General features: G+C 41.0%; 1 protein-coding gene and 3 non-coding genes across 4 annotated transcripts; 2 read left to right on the plus strand and 2 right to left on the minus strand.

Annotated features, from left to right (window-relative positions):
• Positions 1 to 2,266: 2,266 nt before the first annotated feature.
• On the plus strand, positions 2,267 to 2,353 carry trnay-gua (transfer RNA tyrosine (anticodon GUA)). The gene is given in 2 exon segments: positions 2,267 to 2,303; positions 2,318 to 2,353. It is a non-coding gene; the product is annotated as a tRNA-Tyr (tRNA).
• Positions 2,354 to 3,185: 832 nt separating this feature from the next.
• Positions 3,186 to 3,258, plus strand: trnaf-gaa (transfer RNA phenylalanine (anticodon GAA)). The gene has a single exon. It is a non-coding gene; the product is annotated as a tRNA-Phe (tRNA).
• A 607-nt stretch (positions 3,259 to 3,865) lies between these two features.
• Positions 3,866 to 3,938, minus strand: trnak-uuu (transfer RNA lysine (anticodon UUU)). Its single transcript has one exon. It is a non-coding gene; the product is annotated as a tRNA-Lys (tRNA).
• Positions 3,939 to 10,734: 6,796 nt separating this feature from the next.
• On the minus strand, positions 10,735 to 22,553 carry LOC133537312 (gastrula zinc finger protein XlCGF57.1-like). The gene is made up of 3 exons (XM_061878344.1): positions 22,531 to 22,553; positions 22,169 to 22,278; positions 10,735 to 12,806 (listed from the first exon to the last, which is right to left on the minus strand). The coding sequence occupies exon 3, from the start codon at positions 12,538 to 12,540 to the stop codon at positions 11,071 to 11,073; it is 1,470 nt and encodes a 489-aa protein (XP_061734328.1). The 5' UTR covers positions 12,541 to 12,806; positions 22,169 to 22,278; positions 22,531 to 22,553; the 3' UTR covers positions 10,735 to 11,070.
• Between the last annotated feature and the right edge of the window lie 997 nt (positions 22,554 to 23,550).

A 23,550-nucleotide genomic window follows, 5' to 3' on the forward strand; every position in this document is an offset into this window, starting at 1 on the left:
ACTGATGTGAACACTAGGACCAGGCTACTCAGTGCGAGGCCTGTAACATGAGCACTGAAGTGAACACTAGGACCAGGCTACTCAGTGCGAGGCCTGTAACATGAGCACTGAAGTGAACATTAGGACCAGGCTACTCAGTGCGAGGCCTGTAACATGAGCACTGAAGTGAACACTAGGACCAGGCTACTCAGTGCGAGGCCTGTAACATGAGCACTGAAGTGAACACTAGGACCAGGCTACTCAGTGCGAGGCCTGTAACATGAGCACTGAAGTGAACACTAGGACCAGGCTACTCAGTGCGAGGCCTGTAACATGAGCACTGAAGTGAACACTAGGACCAGGCTACTCAGTGCGAGGCCTGTAACATGAGCACTGAAGTGAACACTAGGACCAGGCTACTCAGTGCGAGGCCTGTAACATGAGCACTGAAGTGAACACTAGGACCAGGCTACTCAGTGCGAGGCCTGTAACATGAGCACTGAAGTGAACACTAGGACCAGGCTACTCAGTGCGAGGCCTGTAACATGAGCACTGAAGTGAACACTAGGACCAGGCTACTCAGTGCGAGGCCTGTAACATGAGCACTGAAGTGAACATTAGGACCAGGCTACTCAGTGCGAGGCCTGTAACATGAGCACTGAAGTGAACACTAGGACCAGGCTACTCAGTGCGAGGCCTGTAACATGAGCACTGAAGTGAACACTAGGACCAGGCTACTCAGTGCGAGGCCTGTAACATGAGCACTGAAGTGAACACTAGGACCAGGCTACTCAGTGCGAGGCCTGTAACATGAGCACTGAAGTGAACACTAGGACCAGGCTACTCAGTGCGAGGCCTGTAACATGAGCACTGAAGTGAACACTAGGACCAGGCTACTCAGTGCGAGGCCTGTAACATGAGCACTGAAGTGAACACTAGGACCAGGCTACTCAGTGCGAGGCCTGTAACATGAGCACTGAAGTGAACACTAGGACCAGGCTACTCAGTGCGAGGCCTGTAACATGAGCACTGAAGTGAACACTAGGACCAGGCTACTCAGTGCGAGGCCTGTAACATGAGCACTGAAGTGCCTTGATCTCACACGTGGCTCACTCTTGGTGATACTGCAAATCTTACTTTCAATCCCAAACCCAGTCAAAACTAAACAAACATGTTTTGGGTGGAGAGCAGCGTTTTGTTTGGACCAGCAATATGTAGCTGTATTGACAAGTATGGCAAGTACCGACAGCCTTTGTGACAAAAGCAAAAGGGGAAAAGAGGCGCCCTATGCTGGGAGCGTCGCCAAAAGCTTATGTAACTGTTGTGGGTCAGCACAATGATGAGACTTGTTCCACTGTTCTCAGCTTTATTTATTTTCCTTCCAACCTGCGGGCGACAATCTTACGCCCTCAGCCATGTAGAACTTTTCTGTGTAAATATACATCTTTAACAATTTACAATGAAAAAGACAGATACTATTCAAACTAAATACAGGTTACAGGACTGCTAAGTGAAGTCTTTGCAGAAATGTAAAGAAGATAGCTGGAGTTGCCTGCATAAGGACTTGAACCCTGGACCCTCAGATTAAAAGTGTGATGCTCTGCTGTCTGAGCTACCCAGTCCCTCTTCAAACCTGATTTGCCCAACATCTAAGAGAACAGCCATATTGGCAACCTCAGATGAACGTCGATTAGTTAGGATGTTCAGTGACAAGCTGGGAACTGTCAAAGCTCAACTCACCAATTTCTTCAACACAAACCTCATTATTGACAATTAAGACACTTTTACATCCTCATCAAGTAAGAAGGTTTTGACCAAAAAAGAAGCTACTCTCCCGAAGTTGGAGCCAAATGCCTTGGGGACACAAGTTTAATAGTCAGTTGAGACAAATAGTCAGCTACTTTTGTTAAAGTCCAATTAACAGCAACATGGCTGAACAAGGTACACAACAGGGTATTCAAACAAGATGGTTTCAAAGGGTTTCAGGCAGGTTACATGAAGTTTAATTGTATGCAATATTCCTAACATTTATGGTAGTAAAACATTCTTCAATGACGTGGCCTCATTTTGGTATATTTTTAATTACATCTGCGGTCCCCTCCAAGGTTTCTCATTGTCATCCCATTGGGTTGAGTTTTTTCTTGCCCTGATTTGGGATCTGAGCCCAGGATGTTGTTGTGGCTTGTGCAGCCCTTTGAGACACTTGTGATTTAGGTCAACTAAGTCAACTTTGATTGTTTGATACTAAAGTGACTCAAAAATCAGAGTTAGTATGAGGTGATACTAACCTTCGATAGCTCAGTTGGTAGAGCGGAGGACTGTAGTTGCTCATGCTGGAATCCTTAGGTCGCTGGTTCAAATCCGGCTCGAAGGATTACTCTTTTTTTTTTAAATGATTAAATCAAGATAAACAACACAATATACACTTACAATTAGTGCACCAACCCAAAACATCCCTCCCTCATTCTCACTCATTCATACATTACATTTCTGTGTGACGTGGTTCAAATAAGAATCCAAATAATGTCTTACATCCTGAGGATGTAAACTGTGTGTTGTTTTGGCGTAAGATATTTACGAAACACAACCTGTCCTACAGTAAGATGTTTCTTTCTGTAGGGATAGTGATGCAATGGATTATGTGTCTCACTACGGACTAGAAGATTCTAGGTTCAACTCCTAGCCAGCGTGCTGTTGTTTGTTAACTCAACTGAAACAGTATTCTGTACAATTTTGGGGGGAAGTTATTTTGCTTTTTTTTTTTTTTTTAAATATATTAACTGAAATATGTGTTTTTTTTCTCTTTATTATTGCGAATGTATAACTGGTAGTTGTATCTGTTCTTATACCGTTTAAACTACCTTTCTTCTAAGCAAGGTTCATCTACACTTGAAGAATTAATTATTAGCCAGCTAAGAACTTTTGAACATTTCTGAAAAATCTGCCAAATGTTTGCAATAATCATAACATTCTCCGTAGTAAAACATTCTTCAGAAGCATTTAGGTACATTTTTTAGAGACCCTGAAATGCTCAGTCATGGAGCGCAAGACATTCTTTTTGAGCTTCCGGGACTCAAGTACCTGTTCTGCTGACCAATACTAGACTTTGAGACCCCTTGGAAAGACCTCCTTCCACCCCTCAAAAGTCACCAATAGGGCAGACCTTGGTTACATTTGAATGTGTAAACCCATGAAGGTGTTGCGTAGCTGAAATAGCTCAGTTGGGAGAGTGTCAGACTGAAGATCTGAAGGTCCCTGGTTCGATCCCGGGTTTCAGCACAACTCGCTGAGTTTCTGAATCAAATCTTCTTACTAAAAAGCCTTCTGTGGCTCTTACAATACTGAAATGGTCTCCCTGACCTGCCAACCTTGCTGGTGGAATCCTAGTATCAGTAGTGACACACCTTTCCTCTCTTTTTAATTTGGACAACTGTTACGTGGTTTAACAGTGTATCGTTCCTGAAGCCAATGTTTGGTCTTTAACTGAGCCTTACATCGGGCTGTTTCAAACACAAATGTGTTGCCTTAGGGGTTTGTCTTGGACTGTATAACTTGAAACTGAGAGTAATAAAGCTGAGCTCAGTGTGAGGTGAAGGTGCATCCAACACACCTACAGCAAAATATTAACCACAACTTTTTCATACAGATACACTGTCTAACAATTTGTGTTTTAGGTATTGTGGTTAAACCTTCAGATGATCACACTAACGCTCTCCCACCTGAACTAAAGTGGATGTGAGGGATGTTTTTGAATATCAGTTTTTCAAATTAAACAGAGGAAAAACAATCATTGTTGAAAACTATTTAAATTAAATATAGATTCGAAGGACTGCTGCAGGGGGGCAAAGGGACATTTTTTGAGAAATGTATGGTGGTCAGCATCAGCCACTTGAACAGGGACTTGAACCCTGGACCCTCAGATTAAAAGTCTGATGCTCTGCCGACTGAGCTACCCAGGACCTTTGATGTGCTGATATGTCCAACATCTGAGATAACATGAATATTGGCAATCTCAGGTGAAAGTGAATTATTCAGCATGTTCAGTGACAAGCTGGGAACTGTCAAAGTTCAAGCTCCCCAAGTGCTTGAACCCAAAGCTCATTTTTGACAGATAGGCCAGTTTTACATCCTCATCAACAAAGAAGGTTTTGACCAAAAAAGACGCTCCTCTCCCGAAGTTGCCAACTCTGAGCTGGATGCTCCCCAAAATATTGCCAGAAGCATTTTGCTTAAATTTTTAGTGGAGGTTAGCTGCAACAGGTAGAGCTGGTGAAGGCCCAGGCTGCAACAAATAGAAGGTCACTAGATTTTAAAGTCCAACATAAGCAGTCAGTAAAGCCCTGTTTTGGTAGTAAGCCTCATGTAAACTGTGTGTTCTTTTGGCGTAAGATGTTTACGATATACAACCTGTGTTAGAGTAAAGCCTTTCTTCACATAAGGCTAGTGGCTCAATGGATAACACGTCTGACCACAGACCAGAAGATTCTAGGTTCAACTCTTGGCTAGCTAATTGGTTTTCGTTAATTGAACTGAAACAAAATTCAGTGCTGTTTCTTTGAGTGTTTTTTTGCATTTAAAATAAATATCTACTAACTGGAACATTTTGTCTTGTTATCATTGTGAATAGATAACTGGACGTTGTATCTGTTGGTATACTCGGGACATTTATTTAGAATAAAGTGGGTGAGGAAAAAGGTGAAACAAAACAAATCTTGCCTGAGCACGCCTTCCTCTTGTTAGAGTAAAAATTGTTGGGGCTTGGTCACTAGCATTCAAACTAGATGTGACTATTCTGTCTATGAACATGAACAGGGAAGCAAACACATTCTCAGTCTGGATGGTTTGTTACAGCCGTGATGGTATAGTGGTTAGTACTCTGTGTTGTGGCCGCTGCAATCCCAGTTCGACTCCGTGTCATGGCACCATACCCTTTCTTCAAGCTATACTTTTTTGATGATGATTTTTGAAAAAAGAGGTATCTTGTTCCCTCTGGTAAGTGGTTGAACAAGATGTGAAACCAACCAGGTACTCTGGCGAAATTAAAAATATCTATTTGATGTCATTACAGTATTGTCCTTGATGCATCATTTAATATGACTGATGTGTGCTTTGTGCTGTTACTTTATCACTTGGTAAAATTGTATTATAAACTCAGTCAGTCGATCAATACTTTCTTTCTTTTATTTCTTTCTTTAGTTTATTTTGAACATGAACATACTTACAACATAATACATCAGACACTTTAATACCATTTCACATTACATCATGTCCGAAAAGGAGTAGGAAGAAGCAAAGCTTATTTAATCCTACACCTTTCCCACTTCAGAGCGTTTACAAATATATACATTCATTTACTGACATTTTTTGTAGTAAAATGACATCCGTGAATGAGTAATACAACAGTTTTGTAATATGTCATTCATTAATTCAGTCATTATTAGTGTACTGAGATGAAAAATATCGTATTTTCAATAAGGTTGAAGTTTTTCTCATAATTCCTCTTCTTTGTACTTTATAAGCACTATTAATTGGAACAACCTCTTAAACTGGATCATATCAATACAATGTTTAACTTTTTACTTAATCCATCCATCTTCTTCCACTTAACCGAGGTCAGGTCGTGGGGGCAGCAGCCTAAGCAGGGAAACCCAGACTTCCCTCTCCCCAGTCACTTTGTCCAGCTCTTCCCGGGGGAACCCAAGGCGTTCCCAGGCCAGCCGGGAGACATAGTCTTCCCAACGTGTCCTGGGTCTTCCCCGTGGCCTCCTACCGGTTGGACGTGCCCTAAATCCTGACCAGATGCCCGAACCACCTCATCCGGCTCCTCTCCATGTGGACGAGCAGCGGCTTTACTTTGAGGTCCCCCCGGATGACAGAGCTTCTCACCCTATCTCTAAGGGAGAGACCCACCACCCAGGCGGAGGAAACTCATTTGTGCCGCTTGTACCCGTGATCTTGTCCTTTCGGTCATGACCCAAAGCTCATGACCATAGGTGAGGATGGGAATGTAGATCGACCGGTAAATTGAGAGCTTTGCCTCTCGGCTCAGCTCCTTCTTCATCGATACAGCGTCCGCATTACGATCTGCCTGTCGATCTCACCATCCACTCTTCCCTCACTCGTGAATAAGACTCCGATGTACTTGAACTCCTCCACTTGGGGCAGGGTCTCCTCCCCAACCCTTAGATGGCACTCCACCCTTTTCCGGGCAAGAACCATGGACTCACACTTGGAGGTGCTGATTCTCATCCCAGTCGCTTCACATTCGGCTGCGAACCGATCCAGTGAGAGCTGAAGATCCTGGCCAGATGAAGCCATCAGGACCACATCATCTGCGAAAAGCAGAAACCTAATCCTGCAGTCACCAAACCCGATCCCCTTAACGCCTTGACTGCGCCTCGAAATTCTGTCCATAAAAGTTATGGACTTGAATCCTGGAAGTCAGAATGAAAGTCTGATGTTCTTACGACGGAGCAATTCAGGGTTTCTTCACAACACGTAAAAATAAATAAAAATGAAGCAAGATGCTTCTGGCAACATTTTGCTTACATATTTGACCCCGTTCTTGGAAATACTGGTAGATTTGATTGAAATGTGTTGCTTTCTTGACACAGAGCCAGTTCAAAGCAATGTTCTCAAATGTTTAGCAGGGTTAAGGTCCAGTCTCTGGAACGGACATTCCAGAAACCTGCCTGAAACCCTTTGAAAACAGTTTTCATGTGTGTTTAATATTGTTGTCTTGTTGGAAAAGCTGCTTGTGTACAAAGATCAGCCTTTTCACTCCTGATTGGAGGTGAGGCAAAGTCTCATCTGACCTGTAAACTTTTCTCCCAAAACTGCTTTGGGTTCAAGCACTTGGTGGGCTTGAGGTTTGACAGTTTCCACTCTGTCACTAAACATCCATCCATCCATTTTCTACTGCTTATCCCTTAAAACTGGACAATTCAAGGCATGAGCCGACTACAGCAGTGATGAACAAACAATATGAAAGTAGGTTTGAGGTTCTAGGTCACATGACTGAAGCTACTGACAATTGAAATGTTCTTAGTGAGCTAATGACAAGTACTTTATTGACGGTCCCTTAAAGTAAAGCACTTGTCAGCAGGGACTGACAGACGTGGCATGAGTTTTCAAACAGTCAGCCTGGCTGGATGTTGAATGTCTGTTGAATATCCAACTTGGAACTCATTTGACCTCTGTTTGGCATTTGGAGATCACTCCAGCAGCACTGAGAGCAGTCTGAGTCAAACTACCTTGAGATAAATGTTTCAATTGTCAATGCCATCAAAGAAATGGACTCAAAAACGCTATAAAAGTTATGGTAGCTTGATGCTAATATACATTGGCTTTGCTATTGACATGCTACTGATTAGCATTAGCAATTTCTCATGACGTTAACACCCACCAAATGAGTTGATTAAAACTATAACTAAGATGAATGTTAGAATCAGACAGCTGGTGCATAATAAATCCAATATTTACAATATTAAAACTTTTTGGGGCGCAACAAAAGACATCATGAATTTACACTACTGCCATCTAGCGTACTGGACTTGCAAATGTAAATAAAGCTACATTTAATGATGATATGACAACTAAAAAGAACAAAGGGTAACGAAAGGACTGCAGTTAATAATAATCTTATTTTTAAACGTTGCAATACAAATTTATCACAAACAATCAAAATTATTAACAGGCACAAAAGTACCAAAAAATCATACTGTTGAGGCTTGGTATTGATTTGGAGGTAGTGGAATGTGTTCCGAATCAGTTGAAAAGTGAACAGTACCCATCCCTACCAGCAAGTGTTGTTGTACTGGAAACTAATTTACAAACACAACTTCATCACACACAATACTCCACTATGGAATTGTTCTTATATTAAAATGAGAAACAAATCCATCTTTGAACAGCAATGGTTTGAAAAAGGCATTTGGTCACTGATGCACTTATTGACTGATAGAAAAAGTTTATTATTTGAAGATTTCATTAAGTACGACCTGGAACAAAAAAATACTCTTAACTTAAAAGTTTCCATTCTTTCTAAGGCAAAAGACTTAATTTAAGAAAAAAAAGACGGAATTGACCACTTAAAGTAATATTTTGAATGTTGTTTTGCAATTGAAGACAACACTTGTTCGTTCTGTGATTGGGAAACAAAAAAAGCAGTTTATTTTTAAAATGTATGCAAAGTCAATCAATCAATCAATCAATGTTTATTTATATAGCCCCAAATCACAAATGTCTCAAAGGACTGCACAAATCATTACGACTACAACATCCTCGGAAGAACCCACAAAAGGGCAAGGAAAACTCACACCCAGTGGGCAGGGAGAATTCACATCCAGTGGGACGCCAGTGACAATGCTGACTATGAGAAACCTTGGAGAGGACCTCAGATGTGGGCAACCCCCCCCCCAGATGTGGGCAACCCCCCCCCCCTCTAGGGGACCGAAAGCAATGGATGCCGAGCGGGTCTAACATGATACTGTGAAAGTTCAATCCATAGTGGCTCCAACACAGCCGCGAGAGTTCAGTTCAAGCGGATCCAAGACAGCAGCGAGAGTCCCGTCCACAGGAAACCATCTCAAGCGGATCAGCAGCGTAGAGATGTCCCCAACCGATACAGGCGAGCGGTCCATCCTGGGTCTCGACTCTGGACAGCCAGTACTTCATCCATGGTCATCGGACCGGACCCCCTCCACAAGGGAGGGGGGGACATAGGAGAAAGAAAAGAAGCGGCAGATCAACTGGTCTAAAAATGAGGTGTATTTAAAGGCTAGAGTATACAGATGAGTTTTAAGGTGAGACTTAAATGCTTCTACTGAGGTGGCATCTCGAACTGTTACCGGGAGGGCATTCCAGAGTACTGGAGCCCGAACGGAAAATGCTCTATAGCCCGCAGACTTTTTTTGGGCTCTAGGAATCACTAATAAGCCGGAGTCTTTTGAACGCAGATTTCTTGCCGGGACATATGGTACAATACAATCGGCAAGATAGGCTGGAGCTAGACCGTGTAGTATTTTATACGTAAGTAGTAAAACCTTAAAGTCACATCTTAAGTGCACAGGAAGCCAGTGCAGGTGAGCCAGTATAGGTATATATGTATGTATATATGTATATAAAGGTATATACAGTATAGGTATATATGTATGTATATATGTATATAAAGGTATACACAGTATAGGTATATATGTATGTATATATGTATATAAAGGTATATACAGTACAGGCGTAATATGATCAAACTTTCTTGTTCTTGTCAAAAGTCTAGCAGCCGCATTTTGTACCAACTGTAATCTTTTAATGCTAGACATGGGGAGACCCGAAAATAATACGTTACAGTAGTCGAGACGAGACGTAACAAACGCATGGATAATGATCTCAGCGTCTTTAGTGGACAGAATGGAGCGAATTTTAGCGATATTACGGAGATGAAAGAAGGCCGTTTTAGTAACGCTTTTAATGTGTGACTCAAAGGAGAGAGTTGGGTCGAAGATAATACCCAGATTTTTTACAGAGTCACCTTGTTTTATTATTTGGTTGTCAAATGTTAAAGTTGTATTATTAAATAGAGGTCGGTGTCTAGCAGGACCAATAATCAGCATTTCCGTTTTTTTGGCATTAAGTTGCAAAAAGTTAGCGGACATCCATTGTTTAATTTCATTAAGACACGCCTCCAACTGACTACAGTCCGGCGTGTTGGTCAGCTTTAGGGGCATGTAGAGTTGGGTGTCATCAGCATAACAGTGAAAGCTAACACCGTATTTGCATATGACGTCACCCAGCGGCAGCATGTAGATGCTGAAGAGTACAGGGCCAAGGACCGAACCCTGGGGAACTCCACACGTTACCTTAACGTAGTCCGAGGTCACATTGTTATGGGAGACACACTGCATCCTATCAGTAAGATAAGAGTTAAACCAAGACAGGGCTGAGTCTGACATACCAATTCGTGTTTTGATACGCTCTAATAAAATATTATGATCGACGGTATCGAAAGCAGCGCTAAGATCGAGGAGCAGCAACATAGATGACGCATCAGAGTCCATCGTTAGCAATAGATCATTAGTCAATTTTGCGAGGGCTGTCTCAGTCGAGTGATTTGCCCTGAAACCGGATTGAAAGGTTTCACATAGATTGTTAAACGCTAAGTGTTCATTTAGCTGCTCTGCAACAATTTTTTCTAGGATTTTCGAAATAAAGGGAAGGTGAGACACCGGTCGGTAGTTTACCATGAGGTCAGGATCGAGGTTAGGTCTTTTAAGGAGAGGATGAATAACCGCTTTTTTGAATGCAATGGTAACAGTGCCCGAGGAAAGTGATAAGTTTATAATATTTAGCACTGATGGACCTAATAATACAAAAAGCTCCTTGATAAGTTTCCCAGGAAGTGGGTCAAGTAAACATGTTGTTTGTTTAAAGTAAATCTCTGTGGGATGATGTACAATATTGGCTTTTGTCTGACACTCCAAACTTTGACTGATATTGATGTTGATTGGGGGATGTTATAAAAGAAAAAAATAACATTAAAAAAAGGTTTAAAACACAATATATATAATACATCCACAAATGTAAATTTGTAAAAACAAAACCATCCTTTCCCAAAAAAATTAAATAAAAAATCTGCCATTTTCTCTCACTTGTATACTGCATAGAGGTCTGGGGACATACATATAAAACAATCACAACACAATCATCATAATACAGAGTAATGACGATAATGAATAAAAATGATTATAGAGACCCAACAAATGGTTTAAAAAGACACATTTTAAAATTGTATAAAAGACAACTGTTCAAATGATGTATAAAGTAAATAATAATATGCTTCCTGAAGTGGTCCAGAAGATGTTTCAGATGTGAACCAGTACATATGTATATCATATAAAGGTGCTAATCTATGGGATTATTAACAATTACAAATACAAATATGTCACACTTCAATATTTCAAACTATCCAATCTATAAATGTAAAGATCATATTAAACAGATTGTTAGACAAACAACAATGTCACACATGTTATATGTGCTGATGTTGTTAGAAAGTCAAAATGAAAGTCTGGACAGTTTATTTCAAATCCTGCAGTTTCATTTGCTGCTGCTGTTCTCACCAGCACACTTGTGTTTCTTACACTGGTACTTAGAAGACAATCTTTCACCACACACACCACAACTCAACACTTTCTCTCCTGGGTGTCTTCTCATGTGTGCAACAAGCTTTGATTGTTGACAAAAGCTTCTGTTGCAGATTGAACAGGAATGTGAATTTTCACCAGTGTGTGTTCTCTTGTGTACTTTCAAACACCAGTTTTCTGTAAAACCTTTATCACAGATTGAACAGGAAAAAGGTTTTTCACCAGTGTGTATTCTCATGTGTTCTTTCAAACCCTGACTTCGTGTAAAACCTTTACCACAGGTTGAACAGGAAAAAGGTTTTTCCTCAGTGTGTATTCTCATGTGTCTTTTCCATTTGTTAGTATGTGCAAAACCTTTACCACAGATTGAACAGGAAAAAGGTTTTTCACCAGTGTGTCTTCTCACGTGCACTTTCAAATGATGACTTTGTGTAAAACCTTTACCACAGATTGAACAGGAAAACGGTTTTTCACCAGTGTGTGTTCTCATGTGTACTTTCAACCATCGACTTTCTGTAAAATCTTTACCACAGATTGAACAGACAAAAGGTTTTTCACCAGTGTGTGTTCTCATGTGTACTTTTAAAAGGGGACTTTGTACAAAACCTTTACCACATTCTGAGCAAGAAAAAGGTTTTTCACCAGTGTGTGTTCTCATGTGTACTTTCAAATGTTTACTTTGAACAAAATCTTTACCACATTCTGAGCAAGAAAAAGGTTTTTCACCAGTGTGTGTTCTCATGTGTACTTTCAAACTCGGACTTTCTGTAAAACCTTTACCACAGGTTGAACAGATAAAAGGTTTTTCACCAGTGTGTCTTCTCATGTGTACTTTCAAATTGATTCTTTGTACAAAACATGTACCACAGATTGAACAGACATAAGGTTTTTCACCGGTGTGTGTTCTCATGTGTACTTTCAAATTGTGACTTTCTACAAAACCTTTGCCACATATTGAACAGATAAAAGGTTTTTCTCCGGTGTGTCTTCTCATGTGTGTTTTCAGAAGACTATGGTATTTAAAGGTTTTGTGACAGAGAGAACAAGTGAAGTGAGTGTTGTCAGTGTGACATGTCTTATCATCTTTAGAGTCTTCATCATCAGTGTCAGGAGAGTGTGACGTTGTGTCCTCACTATCTGATAGTGGAGCTAAGAGCTTGTCTGCTTGTGATCCTCCACAGTGGTCTCCATCAGCTTCTGTTGTCATGTGTTGTGTTGAGCTGCTGCTTGGAGGCTCCCCCCCTCCCCTCTCCTCACTTTCACCTTTCACCTCATCATCTTCACTCTTCACAGGGACACCAGTCACTGGGAACTCCTCCAACCATTTAGGCTGACTGATGCCCTCTTCCTCCTCTTCCTCTTTAATGTGCGGCGGCTCTTGGTCCTCCTCTTCCTCTTTAAAGTAGGGGGTCTGTGGGTCCATCTCTTCCTTTTTAATGTGAGGGGTCAGCAGGTTCTCTTGCTCCTTAAAGTGAGGGGTCAGTGGGTCCTCCTCTTCATTTTTGATGTGTAAGATCAGTGGGTCCTCCGCTTGCCCTTTAATGTGAAGGTTCAGTTTAACACTATGGGTCTGTGGCTCCTCTACTCCCTCTTTGATGTGTTGGGAATGTGGTACCTTTTCTTCCTCGTGTATGTTGGAGGACTGTGGTTCCACCTCCTGCTCACCAGGAAGATGTTCTTCATCGAGGTCTGCGGGACAGGAGAAAACAAACATTCTTTAGAAAAGTCCAGCTTTGCTCAGTCACATGAGACATTGTCCTGCACCAACATATGATCTCACAATCTCATCAGTTTCCCCTCACAGCAGTCAGGGTACTTCCAGCTGACACATGAAGAAGACCTTCAGGGGAATGCCTTCCCAGGCCAACATCCAATCCACCTTATTCATATAAAAACATCCTAAAAGTCATTCCTGCAATCCTTAATGGTAGACGCCATACGTGAAAGTGTGCTGTTCTCCCTCTGAATAAGTCATACACACACAGGAAATAATGTACCACATGGCAGCCTCCACGCAGTAGTACTAGTGATGAGCTCCCCCTGCTGGTGGACAATAACTACTGCCATTTTCACATTCATCTTTAGAGACATGTCTGTTATAAAAGAAGCATGAACACAGTCAACATGTTGGCCAAGAAAGATGACATCTGTTTTGCTTTCATTTAGATAGTGTCACCACAGTTAAACTGGGAAGAAGTAATCAGATTACTGACTACACCTTCAAAAGATAACGTGTTTACTTTATTAATAATAGTAATAATGGATTATATTAATTTAGTGCGTTTCCAGACACTCAAATTGCGTTAGAGTGAGAACTGAGAAGGCATCATTCATGCAGTCCACACATTCAATCAAAATCAGTATCAGACAGACCGTATTTCCTTGAATTGCCGCCGGGTATATAGTATGCACCTGCCTAGAATTACTGCCGGGTCAAACTCGTTTCGCAAAATAATTAGCGCATGCTTAGCATTACCGCTGGCCCAGGATTAACGCCGGGTAAACTTGTTTCGCAAAATATTTTTTTTATTAGCGCGTGTCTTTCCGCCGGGTCAAACTCGTCACGTCACGAGTGACACTTCACCTGTCATCATTTTCAAAATGGAGGAGGCTGATTTCAATAATTTGAAATCGCATAAAGGGTAGAAGATTTAGAGCTATTCAGTACGATTTTAAGTCTAAGCTATGCTAAAAAGAACAATAAGCAGCTATGTTTTATTAATATACCGTAGCTGCGTGTGTCAAATATGAGTCATTAAATGACTCCCGCCTCCTGGTGGTAGAGGGCGCTAGTAATTCTTCTTGCGACAACTCGGCTGCAGAAGAAGTGACAACAAGCAGCAAGAGTGAGCAGCGTGTGTTTATTTTTTCCTCTCGCTTGCACTTTTAACATGGAGGATTACATATCTAAAATAAAACAGTTTTCTAAACTGGACTTTCAATAAAAGCAGGAGGTAATAAAGGAAGATCTCCATCGAGACAGAGAAACTTTTAAAACTGAAGAAAGATAGGGAAGACTTCTATAAACAAGTTATCGATGCTTTTGATCAGAAGGAGCTGCGCAGGGACTTCATTTAAAAGTAAAGGTAAGACCATAATAATGTTTTTTGTATTAAATGTGCTTTTCATGATGGTATCTTTACATCACACTCAATTTTTTAAGCACAGGCCTAAATTTACCGCTTGCCTTTGGTAAGTGTCGAAGTGTGAAGAGGTTTTAAAATATTAGCGCATGCTTGCCTTTACCGCATGTCTTTGGTAAACTCCGGAGTGAGAAGAGGTTTTAAATTAATTAGCACCCCGGCGGCAATTCAAGGAAATACGGTACTTTATTAATCCCCAAGGGGAAGTTAAAATTTTCAGCAATATGGTAAGCTACATTTAATAACAATAATAATAATAATAATAATAACTAGATGAGATGAGGCAATTGTTCAAGGAATTGTGTGTGAATGCTCCAATGCTGAAAATTGAACTGAAATGTTGACAGAATGTAGTATGAATGTAAGAATAGTTTGAATGTTGGAATGGTTTAAATGTTGAAGGGTTTGAATTTCAAGGAAAACCGGAATGTGGTTTGGAACTTGGGAAAGTGTGAGTTTGAATGTCCAGGATGGTCTTGTGCTCTCTGAACTTGTTCTTGCTTTTGTCATAATTGATTTGACATTTTATTTTGGTCATTTTCCAACCAATATCTACAAGACAAATACACGAGGATACATAGCTTGTATCCTCGCCGAGGAGCTAAGCCGGCGTCGTCTGCACGCGTGCTCTGCCGACTCTGCCGGCTCCTCCTACTCCATCAGCGGCATTCTGGGAATCAGCTCGGCCGCTGACGTTGGCAAGAGGAAGCGGGATGAAGGGGAAGAACATCAAACTCCACTTTCACTACGGGAAAGTTGACCAAGTGCCGCTGCATCTCGCCGTCGGCCTCTGGATCCTCGGCGTGTTTGTGTCGTCCGGGGTCGTGTGCAGCGGCCTGCCTGGAGTGGACGTCGCACGCGGACTGCACTGGGTGCCTGGAGCGACGGTTGCGCCGACCTGGGGGAGAGGCCGGGGTCGGTGTCGCCGCACGATGACGAGCGCGGGACGAGTGGCAACGCTGGCGCCGCGAGTGTGACGACAGCGGGAGCGGCGCCGACCACCCGGGGTTGTAGGCCGAGCGGGTGAGGAGCAGCACCAGGCAGAGGAGCTTTTTCGCGCCGGAGGAGTGCAGCCTCATCGAGGAGAGGATCGACCGGGTGGTGGCCAGGGGGGAGGCCGGGCGCCCCTGCGCGGTGGGTGCTTCGGGGGGGGGGGCTACACGTACGGCGCCCAGCTGGAGAAGTGCGGGCCGCAAGGTAAAAAAAGATCACTCCGAACACAAGCACAGACGAAGCAGAAACAGACTTTGCTTTTTCAAACTGTTAATCCTGCTAAAGTGATTTGGGATCCTGCAATGAAACCCAAAGGTATTTTGGGAGGTCACATAAACATCCGAAGCCTAGTTCGCAGGTGTGATGAAATAAGATTATTACTGTCCGAGTCTAATCTTGATTTTCTATGCATAAGTGAAACGTGGCTGCATGATAACATTTTAACCAGCTTAATCAGTGTTCCGGGATATAAATGTTTTAGAAGGGACCGAACTGTAGGAAGGGGAGGGGGGGTACTGATATATGTCAAAGACTCACTTCCCCTGACTGCTGATATATCTACTGAATGTTTATGTATCAATGTCACACTATCACAAAACATGCAGTTCAATGTATTGGTGGTATACAGCCCTCCATCTGCGTGCGCTGCAATGCTATGCGAAGACTTAGATGTACTGTTTAAGAATTTTAAGAATAACAGTGAAGTACCTGTCTTCGGACACTTCAACTTAAATTGGCTAGATAAACACTGCAGAAAAAAAATAAAAGAACTCACATCCAAACATGACTTTAGTCAGAAGATAGAACCCCACATGTATCACTAAAAACGCTCAGACACTAATTGAGTTAATCCTCACAAACAAGCCTGACAGAATCATAAAATCTAGTTACCGGCTTGTTAGATGATAATCTGACATTAGCTGCAAGAAAACCCACAAAGAAACGTCTGACGAGGTTTAAAAGTCAAGATCAGAAAACTTTTAAACTTGAGATCCCTCACCAATCAACAACTGCATTTGAAAACGAATTAAAGGGTCTTACTTGAGACGAGCTCCAACAACATGACCAAGTACACGCCTGTTGTAATCAGCTAATGTCTGCTATCGGACACATTATTGATCAATATATTAGAAAGCGAAAAAATTATGATATCCGGAAATTAATGAAAATAAGAGATTATGCCTCAAAAACTTTTATCAAAACTCGTAGTGACAGATTCGAAAATATTTAAAGACTTACGTAATCAAGTAGTTAAACAGCTCGGAATGTCCCAATCAAACTATTACATCCACATGATTTTAGAGGCCAAAGGAAATGGTAAAATGATCTGGAAACTACTACATAATCTATTAAACCCAGAGGGTAACACCACCCAAACCATATACATACTAAAGTAGGAGACAAAATCATTACTGATTGTACTCAAGTCTCAAATGAGTTCAAATAATTCTTTATAGAATCTGTCAAAAACCTTTCCTCTGGTTTTTCCTGTCTGACTAATGATGATCAAACAACAGACATACCTGATAAACAAGACAGCTCATTTCAGCTCAAGGAGGTTAGTCAGACAACTGTCTTAAATGCCATACATGACCTAAACACCACATACTCAAAGGATATTTATAACCTAGACACAGCTTTTATTTTTTAAAAATAGCGGCATCCTTATACAGCCTCTTACCCGTCTTATTACTATTTCCATTAAAACTGGGCAATTCCCAGATGGATGGAAAACTGCACAGGTAATACCACTTTTAAAATCTGGTGATGCTGGATTGACATCTAACTATAGACCCATCAGCCTTCTTCCAGTTTCATCTAAAGTCCTGGAGAAGATTGTTTCGGAACAACTAATGCACCACCTTGAGACAAATCACTATTTGAATCCCTTGCAATTCGGATTCAGACGTAACCATTCTACAGAATCTGCCACTTGTTTTTTAACTGAAAAGATCAAACATTCCCTTGACAAAGGACAGGTAGTCGGTGCAGAATTTTCAGACTTAAAAAAAGCATTTGATACAGTCAATCATAACATTTTAACTTCAAAACTAACTACTGTAAATTCAACTTATTGAAACAGTCATTGTCCTGTCTTGAGTCACATCTAAAGGGCCGTGAACAATGTGTCACCATTAATAATGTGAGATCTTCCTTCCGCAAAATTGAAACAGGGATACCTCAGGGTAGTGTCTTGGGACCGATACTATTTAGTCTATACATCAATGACCTACCAGATGTATGCACAGATATAGATTTACAGATGTATGCGGATGACACAGTCATATATACATCTGGTAAGACCTGTACTCTAGTTGCTGAAAAGCTAAAAGCTAAATTAGACAAAATAGCATCTTGGCTGGCATCATCCTGTTTAACCCTAAACACTAAAAAGACTAACTGTCTGCTTCTCCATAAAAAAGCAACCTCAAACAAACCTGAATATAAAAATTAATGATGAGGTCATTGAACAAGTACCTGAAGTCAAATATTCGGGCATAATCATAGACTATTAGCTGAATTTTAAAAGTCACATTAAGAAAATGTGTAAAACCCTGAAGGCCAACCTAGGCTGTTTTAAGATTATAAGAAACTGCTTAACTCTCAGCTGTGCTTTTACTTTTATGAATTCAATGATTCTTTCACACATATCTTATAGCTTAACTACATGGTCCCAGTCAGCAGTCAAGACCATTGAGTGTCTTTATTACCGTGCCTTGAAAGTCCTAGACAAGAGAATACGATATCATCATTGCCAAATTTTAACCACATTTGAATATTTCCATTGAAACTGGGCAATTCCCAGATGGATGAAAAACTTGCCAAATTTTAACCAAATACAATATTTTAAGTTTTACCAATGTTATTTTGTTACATACAGTCAAACTGTTTTTTAAATGTTTGGATAACTCTGCTCCCCAATTGCTCTGCAAGGCCATTACAAGACTGCAAAGTGGTACCAGATCTACCACCAGAGCAATGTCAAAAGGCAACTGTTGTGTTCCATTCCGTAGAACATCTTTTGCCCAGACTGCCTTTTCAATAAAAAGACCACAACTATGAAACTCTTTACCTGACACTTTGAAAAGTATAACTGCACTTGTCACTTTCAAAAAACAAACAAAATGATGGCTAGTTGAGCAGCAATCGTGTTCCCATGTTTAGTTTTTTCTATTTTTTACTAATTGGTTTTTATCTAGCCTGCACTTTGTGTTGTTATTATTATTATTGGCTTTTATCTAGTTTGCACTTTGTATTATTTCTATTATCATTATTATCGACTCATTTTTGTCTTATTTTCATTTTCTTGTTTTAATGATGTTGGATCCGTGTTGTTGTTGTTGTTGGGGACAAGTGTTGTAAATTAGCTTTGGCTACAAACACTATGATGCATACATTGGATAACTGTTTCAGATGTCTATGGTTTTTGGATTCGTCCCTATTTCAAATAAACCTTAAAATATAATATATGTGAGTGGAATGTGTTGATGTTGGAATGGTTTGAATAGGTTAAAAAATGTGGGGATGGTGCAACTTGGACAAATGTTACTCAGGTGGGTGTACGCATGTGTGGAAGGTACGTAGACACAGAAAACTCCCCCACATGCATGTTTGTGTGAGAGGTATTAAAACGGAGGTATTAAAACATTAGTCAGTCAATCAAACAAACGGTCAATGAACTTTGCAGTCATGGATACACTGTGTGTTTATTTTCTCCAGCTGCGGCTCTCAAACTTCGTTCGTTTGGTCTGAAAGCGTAAAAAAGCGCTGCCTCAATAAGACAAAAATAAAGCGGGTCTGGGGGCCCAAACGTTGCCATTCTTGTGTGAGTGTAGGCGTGTAGTCCTTATGTGACATCATCATGTCATGTTCATGAGGAAGCTGAGCTTGTTTCATACACGACTCCCCTCAGCCGTCTCCACTCCAACACACATGAGCAGCTAACCTGGCTAACATTAGCAGGTGACCTATGAGAAAATTCTCACAAGACCACAACTCTTCTTCTCTGACCTTCCCAAAGTAATAATCCAGTCAATAATCACTGAGCTCAACAAAAAAAATAAGGCATATTATTTCAACAATGACTTCCGGTGTCACAGAACTGGCTAATAAAACTAAATCTGCTTTTCATTGCACAATATCAGGGAAATTGACATCAATGTAAGAGCAATGTTGTCATTCTAAGGAGAAGCAACATTTGTCAGGGAAAATAATGCCTTGCCGGTAAGGTCTATTCAGGTGTACTGGAGAGGACCCTAGGCCAGATAGTCGAACCTCGGATTCAGGAGGAACAGTGTGGTTTTCGTCCTGGTCGTGAAACTGTGGACCAGCTTTATACTCTGGGCAGGGTTCTTGAGGGTGCATGGGAGTTTGCCCAACCAGTCTACATGTGTTTTGTGGACTTAGAGAAGGCATTCGACCGTGTCCCCCGAGAAGTCCTGTGGGGAGTGCTCAAAGAGTATGGGGTATCGGACTGTCTTATTGTGGCGGTCAGCTCCCTGTATGATCAGTGTCAGAACTTGGTCCGCATTGCCGGCAGTAAGTCGGACCCGTTTCTAGTGAGGGTTGGACTCGGCCAAGACTGCCCTTGGTTACAGATTCTGTTCGTAACTTTTATGGATAGAATTTGTAGGCGCAGTCAGGGCGTTGAGGGGTTCTGGTTTGGTGGCAGCAGGATTAGGTCTCTGCTTTTTGCAGATGATGTGGTCCTGATGGCTTCATCTGGCCAAGATCTTCAGCTCTCACTGGATCGGTTTGCAGAAGAGTGTGAAGCGACTGGGATGGGAATCAGCACCTCCAAAGTCCATGGTTCTCGTCCGGAAAAGGGTGGAGTGCCATCTCGGGGTTGGGGAGGAGATCTTTCCCCAAGTGGAGGAGTTCAAGTACCTAGGAGTCTCGTCCACGAGTGAGGGAAGAGTGCATCGTGAGATCGACAAGCGGATCGGTGCGGCGTCTTCAGTAATGCGGACGCTGTATCGATCCGTTGTGATGAAGAAGGAGCTGAGCCGGAAGGCAAAGCTCTCTTTATCGGTCGCTCAAAGGTCCATCCTTACTTATGGTCATGAGCTTTGGGTTATGACCGAAAGGACAAGATCTCGGGTACAAGCGGCCCAAATTAGTTTCTTCCGCCGGGTGGCGGGGCTCTCCCTTAGAGATAGGGTGAGAAGCTCTGTCATCCAGGAGGAACTCAAAGTAAAGCCGCTGTTCCTCCACACGGAGAGGAGCCAGATGAGGTGGTTCAGGCATCTGGTCAGGATGCCACCCGAACGCCTCCGTCAGGAGGCGTTTAGGGCACGTCCGACCGGTAGGAGGCCACGGGGAAGACCCAGGACACGTTGGGAAGACTATGTCTTGCAGCTGACCGGGAACGCCTCGGAATCCCCCAGGGAGGAGTTGGATGAAGTGGCTGGAAAAAGAGGGAAGTCTGGGCTTCCCTGCTTAGGTTGCTGCCCCCAAGATCCGACCTCGGATAAGCGGAAGAAGACGGATGGATGGAAAATAATTTGTTCTGGACCACTCATTCATTCTTTAAACACGCTGTCATTTAAATTAGCGACTAAACAACGAAGCTAAAGCTGGCAAGGAAAATCCATAAACGCACAACACATCTCATCTGCTTGTGTTGTGAACGACATCATCAATGTTGGAATAATATACAAACAGGACAATAGTCGCAACTTTCACCTCCACACATCGTTCTGAGAACAGCAACACACTTCCCCTACACAATAATAGGTCTGACTGCGTTAACAAAATAAAGGTTTTAAAAAAAGCACCTTAAACAAGCATAAAGAACTTATTGATGCATTTACACAATTATTATGCTTCGACCCAAAGTACGGGTCAAAATTGTCGAAAGGTTTATTGCACAAATAAATGTGAGCGATTCTACATTTAATAAACAAACTGGAAAAAAAATTGCATTTGCCTTGGTGCCCTAAAATATGAACCCTCCTTTAAGGCAACACTTGTCTTGACCTTAAAAAGTAAAAATTTGAAGCCTGTCTATAATGTCCCATCCATCCATCCATGTTCTACCGCTTGTCCCTTTTGGATTCACAGGGGGGCGGAAGACGGGGTACACCCTGGAAAATTCCATAAAACCTTTACACTATTTATTTAAATCATATCCTAATTAAAATGTATCCTCCAGTTTGTGGCTATTAAAAGACATATTTCCAGAGGATATGCATTTTTACAGCATGTTTTAAAGAGATAGCATTTAAAAAAATGACTTCTGGGTATATTATATTGATCAACTAATTCTTATTAGTGAGCGGAATAAAGGCGCTCTCATTGACTCCATTGTGAGAATTAGGATAGTCAAGATTTTGCTAATGTTTGTTTAGGACTTAGAATGCATAAAGAATAAAAACATGTTATTGTCTTACATATGGATTGTGAATGATAGGCAAAATAAAAAAAAAATCAGATCCCCATTGATAATTGTTCTACATCCTGTGAACGGGTTGATGCTGTGGTGAACGTGAGAAAATAAGTAAATGTCGGGAAAATGCAAATTTAAGCAAAAATGGCTGACAAACTTTTTAAAACCTGGTTAGAGATTGTTTGTAGTAAACCCAGAGAGGCATGTGTGTGTTATAAAATGATGGTGGAGTTACCTTTATTATTTGGGTTTAGGGGCCATGTCATGAGGCTCGTCCACAGCACATCTCTGACTTGTTCCACCACTGACAGTTTGTAGTACAAATGGACTGGGATATGTAACTCATCTTTAGTAGTTACATTCCACAGAACACAGACAACCACGTGGTTGCAAGACCACGTTGCAAGTAGCAGACGGAATGCATCATCCTCACAAGACAACACAACTTCTTATACACAATATATTAAACATAGTGTTATTAATAAATGTAAAGTTAGTAAAGATGTGAGAGTAAGAAGTAAACAAACCTGTTCTGTGTAACACAACTTGATGTTTCTTGAAAACAGCGTCCAGTAGTTGATGTTGTCGCTCCTTCTCCTCTTTTGTTGGACAAAGTTCCTCCTCATACTTTGCTATCCTACTTTCGCACATTTTCACACAATCACAACACTTTACTCTCACACTTGATCTCTACTTAGCGACGTGTTGATAACTTCTGTGTCTTCTGTTAGCAGCTAACAAGCTAAGCTAACTAGCCAGCTAAGCTAACTAACAAGCAAAGATAGCACGAGAAGCGGCACAGTGCTTCTAGCGCATCCAGACCACTTTATCCTTAAATAATGAATCACAGATGTATATTTCAAACTGGATAACAAATAATAAGACTGACTTATTAGCGTCCTGCACACTTCTTTCTCCTTCTCCTCCTGTTCTGCTGTCTTCCGTTTACCCCGGAAGCTGGGAATGACGTCACAGCCGAGTGGACGAAGAGGTAGCTCTATATAAGATATTGCCTGCTGTCACTGTTACCATGCTTTTATAACCTGTAATATTTATTTGAATAACAATGTGATATAAACGAGTGTCTTGTTTTTTAAAAATAAATTCAAAGTATATCAAACAAAGCTTTAATGTTGGGGTTCAGTGGCGCCCCCGTGCGACATTCATTGCAATGACAAGAGTGAAAGTGCTAGAAATTGTAGCGATATTACTGCCTGATTTATTTAAATTTACCCTTCCACGTGTTTTTATTATTGTTCAATTTTACTCCTGGATAATCCATTTTATACAAAACATTAATAAAACATTGAAATATCACAGAACGTGACGTCCAGGGAGCTCCTTTGTAAAAAGTACAGGAAGTGACGTAACTTCACGCATGCGTGGATCGATCGTGTCGTGAATTTATATCCATTTTTAAAAAGTATGAAACATTTGCTATCATGAACAAAAGTCTCTTTCTTAAAGTGAAATCCAAACCCTCAAATTGTGTTAATGATTTCAATTTATTCATTCAGTCTTGGAAGATTTGTATAAAATAGAAAAACACTTACATTATTATATTGGAATATATTAAGTCGTTTTAAAAAAGCGCATTTAAGCACAAGTGTATCATTTAATTATATACATTTTATTTAAATCTTATTGGAATGGTCTCTCATATTTACTTTTACTTTCTTTAACGGGTATTGTTTGTAAGAGGATTGGATTTAATGTGATGTTTTTTATATTGCTGAGTAAAATATTGAAAAAACATTGACTCATATTGTATTGAAAGTACCTTAATGTGTCTAAACATTGTTTATGTATGTTTAATTGTTCAATAACAAAATAAAATAAATAATCAGAAGTAGAACTGGCTAGCAATTAAACTCTTATATTAACATAAATAATGTTTAAGTTTTATTAC

Source organism: Nerophis ophidion, linkage group LG18, assembly GCF_033978795.1.
Source record: "Nerophis ophidion isolate RoL-2023_Sa linkage group LG18, RoL_Noph_v1.0, whole genome shotgun sequence".
Lineage (NCBI taxonomy): Eukaryota > Metazoa > Chordata > Actinopteri > Syngnathiformes > Syngnathidae > Nerophis > Nerophis ophidion.

What these genes read in the sequence shown, in the direction of transcription:
- LOC133537312 (XM_061878344.1), bottom strand. Translation starts at nt 12,540, where the DNA reads ATGGACCCACAGACCCCCTACTTTAAAGAGGAAGAGGAGGACCAAGAG.